The sequence below is a fragment of the Taudactylus pleione genome, unplaced genomic scaffold (genome assembly GCF_031769625.1).
Source record: "Taudactylus pleione unplaced genomic scaffold, aTauple2 ptg001990l, whole genome shotgun sequence".
NCBI classification, from domain to species: domain Eukaryota; kingdom Metazoa; phylum Chordata; class Amphibia; order Anura; family Myobatrachidae; genus Taudactylus; species Taudactylus pleione.
The window spans coordinates 9,238,702-9,261,028 of NW_028286386.1; the positions used below are offsets into that span (position 1 = coordinate 9,238,702).

Consider the following 22,327-nt stretch of genomic DNA (forward strand, 5'->3'; position numbering starts at 1 on the left):
TTTTTTTTCATGATGGTTAGGTTTAGGGTTAGGCTAAAATAACAAAAAAAAAGTGTGGACATTTTAGTGTCGACAATTTCACTGTCAATCTTGTATACTGCACCCCAACAAACCATACCATTTTTGTTGTATTTTTCTTTATCTTCTGATACCAAAAATGGGCCATGATACAGGAACAGAGATCTGATGTCTAATAACATAAAATCTACAATCCTTTTCGAATGACACACTGAGCTCTATTCAATTGAACGCAAATCAAATAGCGACGAGAGGAAGGTCCCGCAGCTGTTCAATTCAGTGCGCTGTTAGGTTGGAGAATGCCCGTTCTCACGCTGTAAACAAGGAGTTTAGTCGGGAGAACGGACATTCACCAACTAAACTGCCTGGGCCATTGCTGTTTCCGAAGCGCTAAGGGCAGAAAACGGCATCGCGGCTGTACTTTTGTCATATATCTGCTGACACCCCTGGAGGAGTACGAGAAGAAATCCTTAACAGCGCACTGAATTGATTAGCTCGGGGCGTTCCACTCCCTCACGCCACTATTTAATTTGCGTTCAATTGAATTGAGCCCACTGTATGCTACCTGACTTTATGCATAATAATAATATTATTATTATTATTTTATTAATTTTCTTTATCATGGATAACTTCTTACTGCAGTCTACTAAAGAAGTTTGTTAAGTCACATTTGTGGCAGAATATATTAGAATTAAACTTTTTTTTTTTTTTTCCTGTTTTAGAATTTGAACCTAATCTTCACAGAAATATGCATCATGCAGTCCAGGTACAAACTCCTTTCTTAGGCTCCACCGCTACCTTGTCTATTACCACACATGCTAGAGTATGAAGCAATGTTTGCGTGACAACACATCATGAAAGCATATCGCATGTACTAATAAGCTCTTAAAGCCGATTTACGTACAAATGACGTATTTTGAGAGTACATCCCATATGGCCATAACTAGTACAATCAAAGAATCCTGTTAATGAAACAAATTGGTGTTTGAGAACTCATCCGGAATGACCCCCACCCAGACTTGTCGTCATGCTCCAAAGATCTTACTAAAATTGCAGTGAAGCTCTGCAAATAGGTTATGGCCCTCGTTTTCAGCAGTATATATGCCAGCTATATTCAGTGGGAGTTCCTTCTAGCATGGGGCAGCCAACATGGTTGTGCTAATTCATGGCATGGTTATTTCATATTTCCTTTATTTTCTATCCCTTCTTGTTTAATAAATCATTTTTGCAAATGAATAAAATTGAACTTGAACAAATAATGCCAGTATAGTAGAGTGGACTAGTTACATTTGAACTAGGGCATCTTTTTTGGAGAGTAAATTACTTGAAATCATGAGCATTCCGATATATCCTCAGAGTGACTTACATAATCTTGTGTTAATTTAAAATGCAAATAATAGCAACTACCATTCCTTTTGCTTTTTCGTATTCTATTGCTGATATTTGCTTAATAGCTGTAGAGTTTTGGAATAGTGCATGTTGGAACAATACAGTCTATAGTGTCTCATATATACATTATGATGTCTACTGCTCAGTGGTCACATCCTTTTCTTTAAGAATGTGGCCTGATTATTGTGCAGGTATGGTTTGGAGATGATCTTCCATTATGTCCAAAAAGCCCTCTGATGCCAAGACATGGCCCGGGTCTGACTGACGTCTCCCAGTATGATCAGTGGTTGGCTGTGCGCCATGCAGCTACGCTGGTACCTATGCAGGAAGATTTGGCAATATGGCTGAGTGGCTTGTTGGGTAAGTATTATTTCATGTAATCTAATGTAGCAAGCTGCTGTATTTAATCAGTATTTCTAATTGAAACGGGGATTATTTGTAGGTAAAGATGTTCCTTAGTGTATAACTTTTTCATCTACAAATATATCTTAAGGTGGTCAGTGTCCATATATCATGACAGGTCTGAGCTGCAGTTAGAAACCTTACCTAACCCCAACCAGCGTGTGTAATGCTGACTATGTTCACACCCCTGAAATCCTGTCTCAACAGGTGTAGAGGTTAGAGGAGATCGCTTCATGGAAGAGCTTGACAATGGTGTTTATCTCTGCCAACTAATCAATGTTGTGCAAAACACCATGAGACAGTGCTGCACCGCTGAAGAGCTCATGGTAAGATAATAGTTTCCTCCTCTGTGGTTCTGGACCCCCCCTAAAAACAAAACAAAATGTATACATTATCCACTTACATTGCCTTTCACTAGACATTAGCAAGTAGAGCAAAACCTTGCTAATCAAGAATGCACTTTTGGACAAGCCCACATTAAATGAACACCGCACCACACCCCTCTCCCCACAAGTGGGGACTTCTTATTTGCTGTATATGTGGTTTATTTTAAGATTGGTTATTCAAATTGGGCAATTCTGTTTATATTAAATATCGGGGGGAGGGGGAGATGTATCAAACCTTGGCGAGAGAGAGAAAATACCAACCAATTGGCTCCTAACTGTCATTTTAAATTCTGTGTTTGAAAAATGCCAATTAGGAACTGATTGATGCTTTCTCTTTCCACTTTCTCTCTCTCCAAGGCTTTATACATCTCCCCCCGTGTCTTCCTATGATTTGTTAGTCCTGTCTAGCTACCAGCACATAGCATATTCTGATACCACATCAATTCTCTTGCCCACTCCAGGGTGTGCCCATGAGAAGGATTCCGTGCAGAAAAGATGCTCCACCTGGGTCGTTCTTTGCCCGAGACAACACAGCCAACTTTCTCCGCTGGTGTAAAAGCATTAAAGTGGATGATGCTTATCTTTTTGAATCCGAGGGCTTGGGTAAGGTTCAAGAGCATGAGAGGTTTTTTTTTTTTTTTTTTTTTATTCTTATTTATCTCTTTCTCTATCTTTTTCTCTGTCTGTATATAGGCTAAGTGTTCTGAAGGTGGGTTGTAGTGATATTGTAGGCTATGCAGAGACTAGTGGACACACAGATCTAATTAACTTTGGGGGTGATTCAGTAGAGGATGGAATTGCAAAGCTGCACACAAGCAGCTTTGCAATTCTGTCCTTGCAAATATGCAACTGCAGCAAGAGGTATCTGACACCACCTGCTTAATTTGTCATCCCAGCATTGTGACCAAGGTTGCAGGCTGGGACCACCGGGCACCAGGCTTTGCGACCACCGGGCACTGTGGCGGATGAGTAAGCCTCTGCTCACTCAGGCTGGCTGACTTGCGAGGCCAGGAAACTGCGTCCATGCAGATCCTGGCCTTACCACTCCCAGAAAACTGGTATGACATGCCCCCATTTCAATGAACACAGCCTGTGACCCCCCCCACCCCCGCGCACCATCCTGTCAATCAGGCAGAGGCATATGGGGGCCTGCGTGCACTTATTTATTACCAGTTATTTATATAGCACGCACAGATTCTGCGGCACTTTGCAGGGCGTATTGGGCCATTCACATCAGTCCCTGCCCCAGTGGAGCTTACAATCTAGATTTCCTCTCACATGCACACACACACTTACACACCACTAGGGTACATTTTTTGTTGGGAGCCGATTAACCTACCGGTGTTTTTCCTTTATTCTCCATCTGGGGGATGCCATTACTTCTGGGTTATGCGATAGTGAGGTGTGGAGTCGGACACTAACTTAATTGAAAATTGGCTCCCACCCCCTATATAACCCATTCCCTTCCACCCTATGCTCAGTCTTGTTTTTAGTGCCTTGGAGTAAGGCACTGGCTGAGATAGGTCCTAGCTTTTTAGTTAGGATTTTGATGTTTGATTTGGGTGCTTAGCTCCTGGTAACAGGCGACAAGCATTAGCAGAGTGGGAGTTAGATAGAGGTTTGTGTGAACCCTGTATATCACTCTAAAGACTGCCGCTGAGAGAGTCACCAAACTACATTGCCAGACACACATCTGAGGGGGCTGCGGGCAAAGAAAAGATAAGCTATTACAAGATGTATAAAATACCTGGTTGCCTGTGTGTACTGCTTCCCGGCACGCTGCTTGTGAGCAGATCGGCCGGGGTTTGGTAAATACTCAGACTGTAGAGCCGGCATGTCTCGCACCTCCTCAGGGCTTTAGCAGCACCATGACTCTTTCAGTTTCTGACAGTACGCTGGAGGGAATTACAGAGCAGCAACATGCTGTAGGCTTTTGAAGAGAGAGGGGCGTGATGAGTTCCAGGAAGCGGAGCGCTGCATGTGTTTGCTCGCCGCGTGTGATGTCACCATTGCGGGCCGTGGTAGTTTTCGGGGAACGCCAGAGGCTATCATTAACAACAGGAGTCCTGAGTGAAGCGGCCAGCCATGCCTCCCTCTAGTATTTCTATGGCAGCTGACCAGTACAGCTGCAAAGCCAACAGCGTCCACAGCGCCTATGTGGGGGAGTTCAGCATAGAGGGGGATGGCTGAGTATCAAGCCGTTTACTAGGATTATACTCGTGTGTTAACCTAGTGATTTCTGTGCTTATAGTGTGAAATAAATAAATTATATAAATAAAAATAAATTATATAAATAATATATATTTATTTATTTTTTTGTCTCATACAAACTCAGCACTCACCATTCTATTCCAAACAGTACTTTTAATTCCAGGGAAGTGCAATAATTTGTCAAGCTGACCAACCAGGTCACGGTCTTCACATTCTGGTCAGTCCCTACACAGACTTTCAAAAATATGAGCATTTGGCTCTAGGTATCACATAGATTTTAATTGCTTTTCCAATGGGTTAAAATAAAATATATATATATAATGCATTTTTTTTTAACTGTTCTCAGGAATTTAGGCAGTGATATACAGGGGTATATAAGATTGTTTACCTTTTTGGTTGTGCAAATAAAGTAGTGCTTTTTCTGCAGTCAACAGATGGGTAAATTAGAGTCTCGATTTAACTTCTTCTTGGTCTTTACTTTTCAATCAGTGTTACACTTTTCATAAGGATTAGGTAGCTATCTGTATTGGTTAGATTGTCTTTCTTTCTTAGATTGTCTTTCTTTCTCAGTATGGATAGGCCAGACAAGGGGTACAAGAAACTGGGATCAGTCACTGTTTATACTTGTATAAAATGTGCTAAAAAATTGGCAAAAGGTACGGACCCAGGGTTGCGCTGTGCTGGTTGTTCTCAGGGAGGTTCATTTCCGGGAGGTTCGGTGGAACAGCCGGTGATACCTGATTGGGCCAAGTCTATGGCTGAGGCATTGGTGAATTAAGTCACTCTCCGGAAAATGGCACCCTGTGCTCAACTCTACTTTATCTGATCCCTCGGTAGAGCCCAGAATATAGGACAATATCTCACTCAGATGGCAACGTCCCTGAATAAAATGGCAGCAGGGGCCCTAGGCACTAAAAAACGGTCAAGCCATCCCGCAGTGGATTTTCCGGGTTGGGTATGAAATGACCAAGACCGGGAAGCCGCCTGACAAAATACCGATGCCACAAGCCTGAATGCCCCAACCCTCCCTTGGTGGCGCTTAAGTTCCCCTTTCCCCCTGGTGGTATCTAAACCTAACCCCGTTCCCTGCACCCTAAACCTAACCCAGGGTGGTGCCTAACACTATCCTCCCTCCCCCCCTGGTGGTGCCTAACCCCCCCTCCCCGAACACTAAATCTAACACTCCCGGGATGGTGCCTAAACCTGACCCTCCTCACCCCCTAGCGGCTAAGCGCTAACAGTGCCCGGCTTACCTTTGTTCAGGAAGTTGTCTGTCTAGATTCCGGCATCGGGATCTAGACGGGCGTCGGGATTTCGACACCTGTCTTTAGTACCGCGTGAGATTTAGACGCCGGGATTTAGTCAGAAGGCTTCCCGGCTGTCTGCATTTCGACCGCATCCCGATTATTCTGGCAAAGAGGTTGCAGCTACTTTTTCCCAGGAAGAAGGGGAATTGGATTCTGACTGGGAAGACACCTCAAACTAGGAGGAGAACTCCCATTCTTATTCAGGAGTTTCTTTGTTGATAGATGTGGTCAGGGAGACTTTGAATAAACAGGAAATGGCTATTCCAGAGACTAGTTCAGTTTCTTTCATTAAACGTAAGAAGAAACCTGTATGTGTTTTCCCAGAATTTTCACATTTTGAGTAAATATTAGAAGAAGCCTGGTTAAAGCCTGATTCCAAATTTCATATTCAGAAAAAATGTAAGTATCTCTTATACTTTTTCGGAAGAGGATACCAAGCTTTGGGAAATTGCTATTGCTACCTATTGCTAGGTTTGTTAGGAATACTGTTATTCCCAAAGATCCTATGGATAGAAAGAGTGAGGCTGTACTTAAATCTTTATTCACCTTGTCAGGAGTGTCGCTGTGTCCAGTGTTGGCCAGCGCCTGGGTGATGAAGGCTCTCAGTCCCTGGATGAATCAGATGATTACAGGTTTTCAATCGGGGGAATTGTCTGAAGCTAGTCCATAGCTGGTTAGATTTTGGAAGCTTTAACCTATGTAGGTGATGCTTTAATAGATACTATTCACATACAGTCTCATATTTCTGTTTTGGCCAGGCGTTCGCTATGGCTTAAATCATGAAAGGCAGATGTAGAATCCAAGCATGCTTTAGAGCAGAGGTTCCCAACCACCTTCCTCAAGGTACACTAACAGTCCAGGTTTTAAGGATAGCCATACTTGAGCACAAGTGTGTTTATTGGTACTGCAGTTATTTTGATTTAACCACCTGTGCTCAGGCATGGATATCACTAAAACATGGACTGTTAGTGTGCCTTGAGGACCGAGGTTTGGAAACTCCGCTTTAGAGACATTGCCCTTTGAAGGAGGTGCTTTGTTTGGTCCAGAATTAACTAAAATTATTTCTCAGGTTACAGGAGGAAAAAGTCTGTATCTTCCTGTAACTACTCCAAAAGTAAAAACTCCTAGGTTCCGTTCCTTTCAGACATGAGGTAGAGGAAACTTTCGGTCTTCGGGCACCTAGGGGCCCGAAGAGGAACAGACACCAATTCGGCCCGCTGCTAAGCCAGCAGGTCAATCCACATGACTGTCATGGGGCTGGGACCCGTCCTCTGGTGGGAGGTCGCTTACTCAGATTACGGGAAAATTGGATCCAATATGGATTTTTGGGTAAGTCGAATAGTCACCAGGGGTTACATGCTGGATTTGGAGGGTCCAGTTCCAAGAAGATTCATTTCCACCCCTCTCCCTATGGATGGTTGCAGGAAGGCGACTCTTATGCAAGCAATTTCTGCGCTTTCCGGTTCTACTCCAGTCTTTTCTTGGTAGACAAACCAGACGGGTCATTTTGTCCCATTCTCAACATCAGGGGGTTAAATGCTTATCTCCATTTGGAAAAAAATCAAGATGGAGTTAAGGTCAGTAATTGGTTCCATGGAGGAAAATTAATTTCTAGCCTCAATAGATATCAAGGATGCCTACCTCCATATTCCTATATGGGGAGGTCATCAGCATCTTCTGCGGTTTGCAGTAGGGCATCAGCATTTTCAGTTTCAGGCTCTACAATTTGGTTTGGCCACTGCACCCAGAGTCTTTACAAAGGTTATGGCACACATGATCTCCCCACTCAGGAGTGGGGGGATATACGTGTTGGCCTATCTGAACGATTTGATGCTAAAGGCACTCCATGGCCCTATTGTAACAACCTTTTCAGATTACCTTAAGCATGTTCCAGAGGCTGGATCATAAATTTTCCCAAGTCAAATTTAATTCAGTCTCAAAGGAAGGTATTTTTGGGTCTATTCTTTGACACTCTGTGTCAGTGTTTCTTCCGCAGACACAGATTCAGGATCTGCAATCTAGAATAAGGACCATTTTACAGATGTTTCATATCTCAGTCCTCAGGGCTATGCAGATACTGGGGAAAATGGTACCTTCATTCGAAGACTTTCCTTTTACCAGATTTCACGACCGACCTCTACAAAACCAATTGTTTCATTGATTGGTAAATCAGACCCTCGATTGAACAGGCAGATATTCAGATTATCTCTGCAGACCCGGCAGTTTCTCTGGTGGCGGTTACAGGATGTAAATCTGAACAAGGGATGCCAATTGTCAGTAGAAGACTGGACCATGGTCACCACAGATGCCAGCCTAACAGGCTGGAGGGTGATGGTTCTAGACAGCCACTTGCTGCAGGGTCTTTGGTCTGTCCGGAAAGCTGCTCTCTCCATCATTATACTGGAATTAAGGGCAATTCGATATGCATTAATTCAGGCTCAATGCTATCTAAAGAATTTACCGGTGTGAATTTAGTCCGACAGTGCCACAGCAGTTGCTTACATAAGCAGGGTGGCACACGCAGCTGACAAGCAATGAGGGACGTTTCTCACATCCTTCATTGGCCAGAAAATTGGGTTCGAGCTATTTCAGCAGTTTACATTCCAGGGATAGACAACTGGGAGGCGGACTTCTTTAGTCGCCACAGTGTGCTCCCAGGGGAATGAGAATACACCAGGGTAGGTGTTAGTAGAAATAGTTTCCAGATGGGGATCCCCAGACATAGATCTAATGGCTTCTCGTCTCAACAAGAAACTTTCAAGGTACAGATCTCGGTCCCTGGATCCTCCGGTATCTCTGGTGGATGCTGTTCCACCTGGGATACATCTTTCCTCCTCTGGTAATGTTTCCAAAGGTAATCCAGTGGATTTGATTAGTGACATGGCTGGTCATTCTGGTGGCTCCAAACTGGCCATGCCGTCATTGGTACGCAGTTCTTCAGAACATGTTGGCAGATGTTCCGTATCGTCTGCCCCTGCGTTCAGATCTGTTACTTCAGGGTCTATGCCGTTACCCCGATTTGTCTCGCTTGGCTTTGACGGCATGGTTCTTGAATCCGATATTTTGAGGGCCAAAGGGTTTTCAGAGTCTGTAGTGAAAACCATGTTACAGGCTTGAAAACCAGTTACTTCCCAGATTTATCATTGGATATGGAAGATATATATTTATTGGTGTGAACAACACAAGTTAAAACCTAAAGGGCTCAGAGTGTCTCGCCTCTTGTCTTTTTTACAAGAGGGGTTGGTTAAAGGTCTTAGATTGTCCTCTCTTAAGGGGCAGATTTCAGCCCTATTGATCCTGTTTCATGGGTCACTATTTCAGAAGTTTAGATGTTCTTGCAGGGGGTTCTTCGCATACAGCCTCCTTATGTCCCACTGATTCCTCCGTTTGAGCCTTTGGAATCTGTAGAATTGCGATATCTTAATTTGAAGGTTATTTTCCTTTTGGCCATTGCCTCGGTGAAATGGGTATCTGCATTAGTGGCTCGCTCTTGTAAAGCTCCGCTTCTTATTTTTCATGAGGATAGGGTAGTGTTATGCACTAAACCTTCCTTTCTGCCAAAGGTGGTATTTGCTTTCCACATTAACCAAGATATTGTCTTTCCAGCTTTTCGACAGAATTCAGTTACTATTGAAGCTTTTTCCTTAGCACTATTGGATGGGGTTCATGCGTTACGCATTTACTTGGACCGTACTGCGTCTTTGAGGTGTACGGATTCCCTGTTAGTGTTGATCGATGCAGGCTTATCTGTACTTGAATTGTTTCTCTATTCCGGCCTCATTTCGGGCTAGCTCGACTCGTGCTGTCGGAGCACCTTGGGCTGTACAGCATTGTGCCTTGGTTGAGCAGCTATGCAAAGCGGCTACCTTCTGTACACACTTTTACAAATCTTACAGCTTCCATACTTTTGGCGCAAGGAATGCCAGTGTTGGGTGGAAAATTCTTAGACTGGTAATTTTTGATGCTTCCTCCCCACTTAATTGGCTTGCTTGGGTATGTAGAAAGTATGCTGGTTGCTCACATCAGCTTAATGATATTGCTCAGGTGCTTGTAAAGGGCGGGGTTTACACTGAACCACAGAAAAGATTCCCTCCAGCACACTGCAGCAATATTAGCAAAAATACTTGAATCCTACATGATAATAGAAATTCAGAGGTATTGGTTGCATACATTTGCAAATATATGATTAAGCGCCGGGCCAGCGTCAAGGCTCCTCTATACCGGCGTCCCTAACATTAAGGGGTTCACGTCTGAGGCGCAGGGCAGCCCAAAGGAATCCAGCCAAGGACCACTCCCAGAGCATCACACGAAAAATGGAAGAAAGGTGATAGTGAAGTGTTTTTCTGTTGCTTGGGTATGTCCCAGAAGTAATTGCATCCCACGGATGGTTGATAAAGGAAATATGATATTTATTCACCGTAATATCTTTTCCTTAGCGTCCATCTGGGGGATGCATCAATCTCTCTCGTTTGGTTTCATACTAGTTACCTCTTGGTATCTGGTGTCACAGTTCTTTCTGTGGGTCTTTCTCTGGTTTTGTTAAACCTAGACTGAGCTTAGGGTGGAAGGGGAGGGGTCATATAGGGGGTGGGAGCCAGTTTTCAATGAAGTTAGTGTCCGACCCCACACCTCACTATGTAGAACCTAGAAGTAATGGCATCCTCCAGATGGTCTCCAAGGAAGAGATTTTACAGTGAGTAAAAATCGTATTTTTGAGTGTGGGAGGAAACGGGAGTACCCGGAGGAAACCCACGCAAGCAGAGGGAGAATATACAAACTCCACACAATTAGAGCCGTAGTGCACTTGTGCAGAAGGGATCCTGCGCACGCACAGATTCTCGATAAACTGGAATCTGCATTCAGCATTATTGGGCCCTGTGTGCTGATCTCCTGCACCAGGTATTAGGTTGGTGCAAATGCGCGCTGATGGTGCTGGCGGCTACTGCTACAAGTGGATGGCTGGAAGCGACATGGCCACATAGTTGCATTCAGCCCTGCACATTATTTTCCAAGCGTGCAATGTGGCCATACTGGTTTCAGAGTGCTCTTTTTAAATGTTTGCTTACTTATATGCAGAGAAATGTAAGATGGAAGTCAGGAAGATGATAATGGAATAAGATGGCTGAACAAGATGTTAGAAAATAGCAACATCCCAGCACATCTAAGTTCTTAACTAGCGTTTTGCTAGTGGTAAGAATGAATTTTGTACTTGTGTGTTCTGTGCATCTGTCTACATGTCTACAAAGGGGCTGCCATATTTTTCTCAGCCCTATCATGTTAAGTAGTGATGATACAACGAAAAGTCATGTGACTCAAAAATTGGTATCGTTCAGATCTGAAGGAAAAATCTGACCGTGTGTATGCACCATTAGAGCACTTCAATATGTATCTCTTGCACTTCCTATTTCTGCCAGCTACTGTAACTGGAAGATGTTCTAAAACCTTTGCACATCATTTCCACAAATGTAACAGACTAGTAACATTAGTCTGCTATATCTCATTTTAATCACTGCTTATTTGGGCAATAAAAAGTTTGGTTATTACTTGCTGCCTTATTACAGCCCCCCCCCCCCCCCCCTCCTACAAACATGATTATATATAATATAACCTATGTAGTACAAGTATTTGAATAAAGCCGTTTAATGCAGTACAACTTAAAGATTTTTTTTTTCTTCTTCTGGTAGCAACAGAGCAGCTTCCACCTATTGATGTATACAGCAGTGCAATAATGAGCCCTTTTGCCAGTGAAAGTAATTGGGCTTGTTAATGCCACAGAATAAAGGCACATAGCCCTCTGATAAACAGAACCATTGTTAACAGATTTGCATCTGATCTCACTCTTCACTGGGACAAGGTTACAATGATAATTCACCAGTGATATTAGTTGCTGTTGGGAGGGAAACAGTCAGTAAGGAGAGCTGGTGTAGAATACCCCTCACTCTTCTCTGATTTATCTAGATTGCACTCTCTGCACACCACAAAGTTGATTCATGTATAGTTTAAAGATATCCAAAACAGAAGACTGTAGTATCTGAATAAGCAGGGTTAGCTTTGATCATTATTATTTGGTGTTATCTCTATCTGTGGTAGCTGAGCTTACCTTGTGAATGCTGCGTAGTCACTTTTTTTTGTATGTTTTAAAAATGGTATGACTGTTTATTGAACTGGTTTTGATGATTAATGATTGCTCTGTTTATATTATGATAAATATAAAAATAACTTGCAACAAAGGATCCTATTGAGAAACTGTTCAAAGCCAAATATATCCTACCCTGTGTGATTGATGTATGTGACACTAGAGAACAAAACATTGTCTAACACTTCATGTACTTGGGTCATTTCCACCAATCCATGTCTTACAATAAGCATTTAGGATTTGGCTAGGGTTCTGACCAACAGCTGTCGTGTAGTATTTGCCAGACCATGTTTGACAGCTCATTATGACAGTGTGCATTTATCATCTATTGCAATTAAATTTGTATGCCTTGCTAAACCTTTTCAAGACTTAATTTTCCTACAAAGATGCTATTGTGACTTGCTGAAAAAGTATGTATAAAAATAAGGCAACAGTAACTCACTGCATCTGTTTAGCTAAAAAATAGAACACAAAACACTGAAAAAAGTCTATCAACTTTCTCTATTGTCAGGTTTGGTTATTCATTAAATTGTCAAACTTCATTTAAAACTAGTCTCTGTTCCCATGTCTTCTAGTGCTGCATAAAGATCCCCGACAAGTGTGCCTTTGTCTCCTTGATGTTGGGCGAATCGTATCCAGGTGTGCAATTTTCAGCTGTCTCAAATTTATAGTACAGGTTGAGTCTCCCATATCCAAATATTCCGAAATACAGAATTATTTTGGCTTGATTGAGATAATGGAAACCTTTTGATTTTTGATGGTTCAATGTACACAAACTTTGTCTAAGGCACAAAATTATTATACATATTGTATAACATTATTTACAGGCTGTGTGTATACGGTATATATGAAACATAAATTAATTCATTTCTGTACACAAACTTTGTTTGAGCCACAAAATTATTGACAATATTGTATAAAATTACCTGCGGGCTGTGTGTATAAGGTGTATAGAACACATAAATGCATTCTGTGTGTATATTTTTTCCCAAGATATTTCATTATGATATGCAAATATTCTAAAATACGGAATATACCGTTATCCAAAATACCCCTGGTCCCAACCATTCTGGATATGGGAGACTCAACCTGTACTTGTGTTTCGCCTGTAACCAATAGTTTCTGATGAAAAACTACTATTTACCAATACAATCTTTGATTTTCTCCTCCTTACTTTTTTTTTTTAATAAAAGATATGGAGTGGAACCACCTGTTCTAGTAAAATTAGAAAAAGAGATTGAACTTGAAGAAACACTGTTAATGGAATCTGGACCGACTGCTCCCACCACGATTAAGAAATCCTGCTGTCATCATGAGCTACATGAGGCTGTAAAATACCATTTTATTTCTCTGAATATCATGTCTTAACTCTTTTGTATCACAGACCTAGTGCAAGGAGCCCTAACTGAACATGTCCTCTCCCTGCTAAGTATAGAGGTCCCTAATGTGCAAAAGCCTAGGGCTTATTGCCTCAATTTGTTTTGTAATCTTCATATTTGTGTAGCTAATTCTCACGAGCCTTTCTCATTTGTGTAGCGCTTTCTGTCCAATCTGCAGCAAGCTGACGTTTCCAGATGTATAGGCAATGGGAGAGACTAGCAAACTATAATTCTGCACTGGGTGTCGCCTTATATTTTGTCATTGCATGGGTTATTTCCCTTCTCTGCCCTCCCTATTCACTGTTCTATTTTGCTAAAATAGTTTTAATGCAATAAAGTCAGGCCAGTCACAGAATAGCATATACACATGGTATACATATAATGTATTGTTGGTGGCAAGAACCGTGTTTGTTTTATTATTTATTTCACATAGACACCTAACGGTAAAATATAATATGGGTTCTATACGCTACAGAAACTGGTAAATCTAAACAAATATAAGTGATCTACTATAGGTCAATTTTGAAAAGTGAAGAATAATAAGGTGAGACCACTCTGTTGTTTTTTGGAGAGTGTGGGGGCAGATTCACTGATGGTTTTGCTAATAGGCAAATCAACTTACAACTACAGTTTAACAGCCCTTAACCTCCCCCCACCCCCACCCCCAACGCAAAATATAAATAAAATGACAAAATCCCTGCAGTCTCCAATTTGTTGATATGTATATAGCGGAGGACATTATAATGAGTCTCCTTACGGACTGGTTATCACTATGATCCTTCCTGTGTTCTCTCTGTCTGCCACTGGGTCTGGTTAAAGTTTTGAGGAGAGACATGCTGCTCACTGTATAATTTATTAGAACTTTTCCTATTTATTACAAAGGACTAGTTTATTTCAATGGCATTGCTGAAACACCAATTAGATAAATGGGAGAACCTCATTTTTAAAACTTCACTGATGATATTGTCAGGGTTTTTTTTTTCTCATTTTATTGAGAAATTAGAAAATTATTGTTCAAAGTCGATAATCTGTTCGCAAACAGCAACATTTCTTTAAAAATCTTCCGTTTATATTTGATACCCATGTACATTTGTATTCACAAGTGAGCAGTCCACTAACTGCTACTAACAGTACATTTTACGGTCCTGGGAGCTAGGAATATTTTGTTGTTAAATTCTGTATAGCAGCCAAATATTGATGTTGCACTTTCTTTGGATGTCTCCGTTTTTAAAGGGTCACATTTAAAATCTGGACATTAACAGGCAATAGATAGACCTGCATCTACTATAACATTGGTAATTACATCAAAGCAGTGTTGTCAAAATGCAGCATTCTCCAAGCCTACTCTAGCTCTGTACAAGTGTACATAGTATTAGTCATTACATGTCTCATTGTTTCTAAATGAAAACAATATAGTAGTAATGCAAAATGTATTAATTTTATTCTATGTGCAGGTGACTCACATTGCTGAGGACCCTCCCTGCAATTGCTCCCATAGGTTCTCTATTGAATACTTATCTGAGGGTCGCTATCGGTTAGGAGATAAGATTCTGTTCATAAGGGTAAGTCCAAGGTGTTTATAAATGCACTTCTAAAGGCTGGAAAAAAATGTTCTCCCTACCTACTGTAATGTGTTTATATTGAACGGTCTACTACAAATTCATTTTTGCAGCCATTAGATGACACTGGTTACTGTAAAAAAAAAAAAAACTGTTGTATTAATTATGAGTCCTCCCTTTAGAAGGTTGTAAAGTACAAACTTTACTGCTGCGGTTCATCGTGAAGGTTCTAATATGTTAGCATCCATTATTCTTTACTCCATTTAATCTAATAATTATAGTGTAATCATGACTCTATCCGTTATTATTTTATCAGTTTCAGATTTTACTTTTATTGTGATTGTAGCTTTAAAATAACAGAATTGTTGAGTGTCTTTCCAACAATCCAAATAGTTTACAACGAAAAGGCTCTCTGTGTGATCTATTTTCACCCATCCATTAAGCCTGTCTAAGCAAAGCAGTGAGTTAACTATTAAACTGGGAACACACGTAAAGATTTTCTGTCCAACCATCCAACTAGTTGATTGGTTGGAATGAAAATCTGGTAAGGTATGAAAGCAAATGACAATCAGCAATTTGCTCCCAAACGCCGCAAAATGGACAAAAACTGTTGTTTGAACAAATTGTTTAGATCAAACATTTAACAAACTTGTCTGACGACCATTTTCATCTGTTTTCTGGCATTTAGGAGCAAATTGCTGATCATCAGTTACTCCCATACGTTACCAGATTTTCATTCCAACCAATCAACTAGTTGGATGGTTGTTCAGAAAATCTGTACGTGTGTACCCAGCCTTACAGTGCCAGTGCCACTTGGCTGCCTCGGTAATATTTCATAGACTGCAACCTTATGTGATTTTCTGTCACCCCCCCACTGATAACTAGACCCCTCTGTCTCACAGCTCACTCTCTACAGAAAAGATTAGAAGAGAGACAGGCATTCACTGATTGCCTCCCCAAAAACCCAACAGTGGCTGCTGGCTGTAGGTCAAGTAAGCTCCCAGGTGCCATTTACTTTCCCAGCTATGTAAGAAGCTGTGCTGGTGGCACTGACCTAATGTCATCAGACCTTGTATGGACACCACCACATTTTTCTTCCCTTTTGCAGCTGTTTTCATCATACCTGCACATGCTGGGATCAAACATAATTTGTTGAATAAATTGAGATGTTCTTCCTGCCCCCACCCAAAAGTAACCTCAATCAGGGCTGAAGCTATTTTGGGGGGGCATTTTTAACCCTGTATTTTAAATGAACAAATTGCACTAATCTAAGGTCAGTCATGGATGTGATCATCATTTCATGCAACATTATTTAACACCTTTTTAAGATTATTTGGATCTCCACTTCTATAGACCCACAACCATGAATTCTAATTAAGACTCCGTATCCAGGTCTCCTACTACTATCATAAGGCTTTTAGTAAGCTATTGGAGTGCGGTACTACTGCTGACACACATTCTTAACCCTTTCAGCCCAGTGTGCTGTCAATTGCTGCAAATCTTTGAAGAACTACAGTAGGAAAGATAACTGACAGAGTTAACCAGATGTGCAAAATTGAATCACCTTTTCATTCTATAGTCTCATTGGTCAGACGGGTGATGGCTTTAATTATGTAATTTTTCTACCGAAAGCAAAGCAGCTTTAATAGTATTTGGTGAGAAAATGCTATTTTAGAGAATATGGACATCTCCTTGCTGTTTTATTTCTTCCAGATGCTACATGGAAAGCATGTTATGGTTCGCGTTGGGGGAGGATGGGACACTCTTCAAGGATTTTTGCTAAAATTTGATCCATGCAGAGTGCTGCAGTTTACAACGTTGGAGCAAAAAATTTTACAGTTTCAGAAAGGAGGACAAAGCGAGACTGTATCATTACAATCCAATAGATCCCCACAGCCGCCTGTAATGAATCCCTTTTCTGCAATAAGTGCGCCTCAGAAGCCAGCCTCCACACCATCTACTACAACAGCCTCTTCAACGCCTAGTCCCCAAAGTCTACAATCTCCTATATCCGCTTATCAAAGGGGAACAAAGAATACACCATCTGCAGCAGTACACCCGAAAGTCCAAACCGTGCCAAGGAAGGGTTCACCATTACTTCCTGAGCCACATAAGAAGGTGGCAAAGAAATCAAATTCCCCACCACATATTAGTACTGTTAGACTTGAAACCAAAGGGGTACAGGATATTGCTTCTAGGAAAAACCTTTATACAACTAGTACTTCCAAAACTGCTGCCCCTGTTCACGTTGTTGCTGGGAAAAGCAATGGGTCATCACCTGCTGCTAAAGTAACTCAGAATGCCAGAAACTTGGTACAACGTGGTGGCCCAAACCAACGGGTACAGTTACCAAGAACTACTCCCGCAACACCTATACATCTCAAAACACTACCAAAGCATGCTCCCGGCTCCCAGACAGAATCGGCACCATTAAAAATAGTTACAAATTCTCACAAAGCAGCTACTACATTAACTAAATCTAACTCCTCTAACACGGCTGAAGTACTAAACGGCAGGAGTACAACCACTCAGAAAACTGCTGCAACCACACAGTTCTCTAGCGACATTAAAGCAAGTAAAAAGGCAAACCTGCCACAGAAACATCTGATGGACAGGAAGCCGTTTGTGGTGTCTTCCCGTGTGCCGGCTAAAATGCCCCTTTTCCCCTACCCTACGGCGAAACAGTCTGTAGCTTCTCCGTCAAACGCTGGGAGTAGGAACACTACTAAACCGATTCAGTCACTGAAAAATGGCACTGATAAAAGTGTACCTGATAAGACTACTCTTTCAGGGCGAACTCCCCTGTCTGTAGTTAAACTTCAACAATCTGCTACCAAAACACAGACTGCACCAAAGACCAAACCAGATGTGAAACGACAGCCAGTGGTCAGCGCAGTGAAAAAAGTCACCTCAAACACAACTGGCCCAAAGACAAAATTGGCCAGCAAAGCTGGACCCAATCCTGTGAAAGATAAATTACCTACAAACAAGAAAGAACACTATATTGTACCCAAGAAATAAGTGGTGATATATAAAGTCCCACAGTCTTGACAACCTTTTGTCTGCATACTTGTATCTTATTTCCCGCAGGTAAAGTTGTTCTGTTTTAATTTCTTGCCTAGAAAGAGCAAAGCATGCAGTTTGATTGCAGGAGCCAGTAATAATTTGGTATAATTTTGGTATGATACAATCACATCTGAGTACTCTAGTAGTTAGTGGCTACTGTACCTTATATAAACGATAACCTATCATTTAGCAAAGTCTGAACAATAAACCTGGTCACTTCTTTGTATGTGTACATTCCTGCTGGCAGGAAGAACAGACATTTTTAAGATATACCAAAATCCCATTTTAAATCCTATAGCACATTTTTAAAATTTTAAAATGTCTTCTCTTAGATTTCAAAGTAAATATCAATAGGTAATTACTTAAGACACAAACTGCATTCATTACTGACCACATATATAGAATTGGTATGGTGTGTGACATTACCATGATCAGACTGGCATCATATATGATGCTACAATATGCACAATGTAATGAACACCACACCGGTCCTTAAATTTATAAAAAAAAAAAAATCTTGTATAACCCCAATTAGGAGTATGCAGTCTGCCTTTTGGAACCCAAAACAATCGCCAAATGGTCATTCAATATGCAGCTACAACAGTCAATTTCCCTATTGGTTAGGTCAGGAGAATTTGGAGTGCTTGAGAAGTCCTCACTTATGTGGAGAGCACGGAGTGAAGGATGGTTCAGTCACTCGTCCAGATTAAGCCGCACAAGTTGTTGGAGCTTTACAATGTAAAATGATTCTTTATCTTCAAGCAAGAGTTGATTATTACAGACCTGTCATTAGGATAATTTTCGAATGTTTGTGGGTTTTGTTTTATGGACACGGGCAGTTCTATTAGTTAGGGGTGGTAGCTTTACTCTCTAATTTAAATACCTATTACTTATATGCATTTGTATCTATGCATGACACAAATATCCCACTTTGTGGCAGAAAACTTCCATTGTAGAAGATGAAATTGACATTGAATTTATTGGTCTTTTACACTTGTAGGGGTATATTTACTAAAGTGAGGATTTTTAGAAGTGGAGTTGTTGCCCATAGGAACCAATCATATTCTACATATTTAACACCTTCTAGAAGATAATAGGTAGAATCTGGTTGCTATGGGCAGCATGTCCACTTTTAAAAACCTGCACTTTAGTAACTATACCCCGTAATCTTTATCATCATCATGGATGAATATTGTGCTCACCAGCATGGCATAATGATAGTACAGTGCTCTTATTGTAAATTACATCATAAAGCCTGCATCTAGCCTACAAAAACAAGTTAATCTAAAACCACAAAGTGAACCACTTGTAGGGGTAAAATGTCTAGAACCTGTCCCTTTTGGCATCTATACTGGTAACATGTAACTGCAGAATCCAGTTTGCAGTACTTTTTTTGTTTCTGTGCAGTTATTTTTTATTTTAAAGAATTTTTGAATCTTTGTTCACATGTCTTTTTAAGAAGTGGTTTATTGAGGCTTTATATATGTTTCTAACAACATGTTATTGTTCTGAATATGTAATTTTTGTTGTGAATTTTGGGAACATTTTGTATTCTGATAACATTTTATTGCATAAATCACTGGATCTGAACCCTGGGGATGTTTTGACTCTTGCCAATAACAATAAAACAACTATTTTGTGGCCCTAATGTTTTTGTAGTAAATATTATTATTATTGCCTAAATTGTAATATCTGCAGCTATCAAATGTAGTTTGCATACAGTCACCATAGAATTCGTTAATCCTATTTTAAGTGTTTTTTTTTTTCTTACCCATTATAACTATTAATCTTTTAGGCACATACAGTAATGCTAATGTGTTCTGCAGCATAGTACGGAGAATCTTATTCGGGATGGTTGGTCACTGGCACAGTGGACATTTATCTTGAGTTTCCTAGCACACACACTACTGGTCAAGCACACAGAGAATTTTGATTTAAACACATTAACATTACATTGCTGACCACTGTGAGTCCATATAGATATGTTTTTGTTGCCTCCTGCCTATTGAGATACAGTAGTTGAGAATTCCTGGTATAAATTATCCCGGGGGCTCGCTTACAGCCCTGATAAAAGGATGCCGCTCCATCCTGAGATGTTGGCCAGCAGGTGGTGAGATATGGCTTATGTTCTTTGATGCAGTTTTTATTGCAACATGACTAAAGATATGACTGACTCTCTATTACCCCTTTTCCACTGCTTTGTGGGTCGCAACCGGAATTATGTTCACGTGCCCATCCCGGGTGTGACCCGGCTGAGACCTCAGTCAGCCCGACCCGGCACTAGTGCACTCCATCAGCGTCACGTGATGAGCCAGCGCGTGCAGATTATCTATCTAGTCTCCAAGCACGGGCTTTCCCCCTGCAGAGAACAGGACCTGGGTTGCATTCACACGGGTTACCCGTTCACACTGCTTCACGAGCCGGGTTGAACCTGCGTTCAAGATTTCAAACTATAAAGAAGTGCTTGTATTCTGGAAAAACTGTAACATGTAATGAACTTTGATACTGGCAATGAAAAATAAATATATATATATAATATATAAAAAATATATATAATGTCAAAAGTTTGGACACCTTCTTCTCGTTCAATGGGTTTTGTTTATTTAAATAATTTTCAACATAGTAGATTAATACTGAAGACATCAAAACTATGAAAGAACACATGTGGAATTATGTTGTAAACGAAAAAGTATTAAACAAATCAAAATATGTTTTATTTTTTAGATTCCTCAAAGCAGACCCCTTTTGCTTGGATGACAGCTTTGTACACTCTTGGCTTTCTCTCAATCCGCTTCATGAGGTAGTCTCCTGGAATGGTTTTCCAACAGTCTTGAAGGAGTTCCCAGAGGTGCTGAGCACTTGCTGCCTACTTTTCCTTCACTCTGCAGTCCAACTCATCCCAAACCAGCTCAATTTGGTTTAGGTCGGCTGATTGTGGAGGCCAGGTCATTTGATGCAGCACTCCATCACTTTCCTTCTTGGTCAAGTAGCTCTTACATAGCCTGGAGGTGTGTTTGGGGTCATTGTCTTGTTGAAAAACGAATGATGGTCCCAGTAAGCGCAAACCAGATGGGATGGCATGGCGATGCAGAATTCTCTGGTAGCCATGCTGGTTAAGTGTGCTTTGAATTTTGAATAAATCACCAACAGTGTCACCAGCAAAGCATGCCCACATCATCACACCTCCTCCATGCTTCACAGTGGGAACCACACATGCAGAAACCATCCACTCACCTTCTCTGCGTCTCACAAAGACATGGCGGTTGGAACCAAAAATCTCAAATTTGGACTCCTCAGACCAAAGTGCAGATTTCCACTTGTCTAATGTCCATTCCTTGTTCATCCTCAGTAGTGGCTTCTTCGCAGCAATACGACCATGAAGGCCTGACTCACGCAGTCTCCTCTGAACAGTTGATGTTGAGATTTGTCTGCTACTTGAACTCTGTGAAGACTTTGGTCTCTAGTCTGAGGTGCTGTTAAGTAGCGGTTTCTGAGGCTGGTAACTCTAATGAAATCCTCTGCAGTAGAGGTAACTCTTGGTCTTCCTTTGCTGTGGCGGTCCTCATGTGAGCCAGTTTCATCATAGTGTTTGGTTTTTGCAACTGCACTTGAGGATACATTCAAAGTTCTTGAAATTTTCCGTATCGACTGACCTTCATGTCTTAATGTAATGATGGACTGTCGTTTCTGTTTACTGAGTTGAGTGGTTGGTGCCATAATATGGTTTACAACAGTAGCCAAATAGTGGTGTCCACTGTGTACTAACCCTACCTCTGCACAATGCAACTGATGGTCTCAAACACATTAAGAAGGCAAGTAATTCCACAGATTGACTCTTGACAAGGCACACCTGTTAATTCAGAACCGTTCCAGGAGACTACCTCATGAAGCTGATTGAGAGAATGCCAAGAGTGTGCAAAGCTGTCATCCAAGCAAACGGGGGCTACTTTAAGGAATCTGAAACATATTTTCATTTAACACTTTTTTTGTTTACAACATAATTCCATAGGTATTCTTTCATAGTTTTGATGTCTTCAGTATTAATCTACTATGTCGAAAATAATTTAAATAAACCAAAACCATTGAATGAGAAGGTGTGTCCAAACTTTTGACTGGTATTGTGTATATATACTGTAACTGAAAGTACTGAGTTGTAACTACTTGTCCTCTAGTATGATAGACCGGTAATGTGTGCATGCACAAGACATTCAATACATAAATTAAAGCAACAGGTTTATAGCTCTTTCTGTGATAATGTGTGTGTATTTACATGTTCCCCGAAACTGACCTAAGCGGCTGGTTCAGGATCGGCAATAATAGTCTCTTGCCCTACCTTTCCCTAGTCGTGGTGATTCCGCTATCAGCCTTGTCCAGTAGCGGTGTTTCACAGGAAGTTAATCAGCTGTGCTTGGCATCAGTGTGTCTGCCGCTTGGTCTTCTTTTTGCCGGGACAGCGTGTCTATCCCCGGCAATT

General features: G+C 41.1%; 1 protein-coding gene across 6 annotated transcripts in view; it reads left to right on the plus strand.

The window, feature by feature from the left end:
- The window catches only part of GAS2L3 (growth arrest specific 2 like 3), a 35,568-nt gene extending 16,075 nt beyond the window's left edge, over positions 1 to 19,493 (plus strand). For all 6 annotated transcript variants that reach the window (XM_088465512.1, XM_088465510.1, XM_088465509.1 and 3 more), the window contains 8 exons: positions 741 to 784; positions 1,599 to 1,767; positions 2,017 to 2,135; positions 2,657 to 2,798; positions 12,425 to 12,488; positions 13,043 to 13,178; positions 14,683 to 14,790; positions 16,501 to 19,493. In XM_088465512.1, the coding sequence (XP_088321638.1) occupies positions 767 to 784; positions 1,599 to 1,767; positions 2,017 to 2,135; positions 2,657 to 2,798; positions 12,425 to 12,488; positions 13,043 to 13,178; positions 14,683 to 14,790; positions 16,501 to 17,808 (2,064 nt within the window). In that variant the 5' untranslated portion in view covers positions 741 to 766 and the 3' untranslated portion in view covers positions 17,809 to 19,493. The remainder of the gene's footprint in view (positions 1 to 740; positions 785 to 1,598; positions 1,768 to 2,016; positions 2,136 to 2,656; positions 2,799 to 12,424; positions 12,489 to 13,042; positions 13,179 to 14,682; positions 14,791 to 16,500) is intronic.
- Positions 19,494 to 22,327: the final 2,834 nt, after the last annotated feature.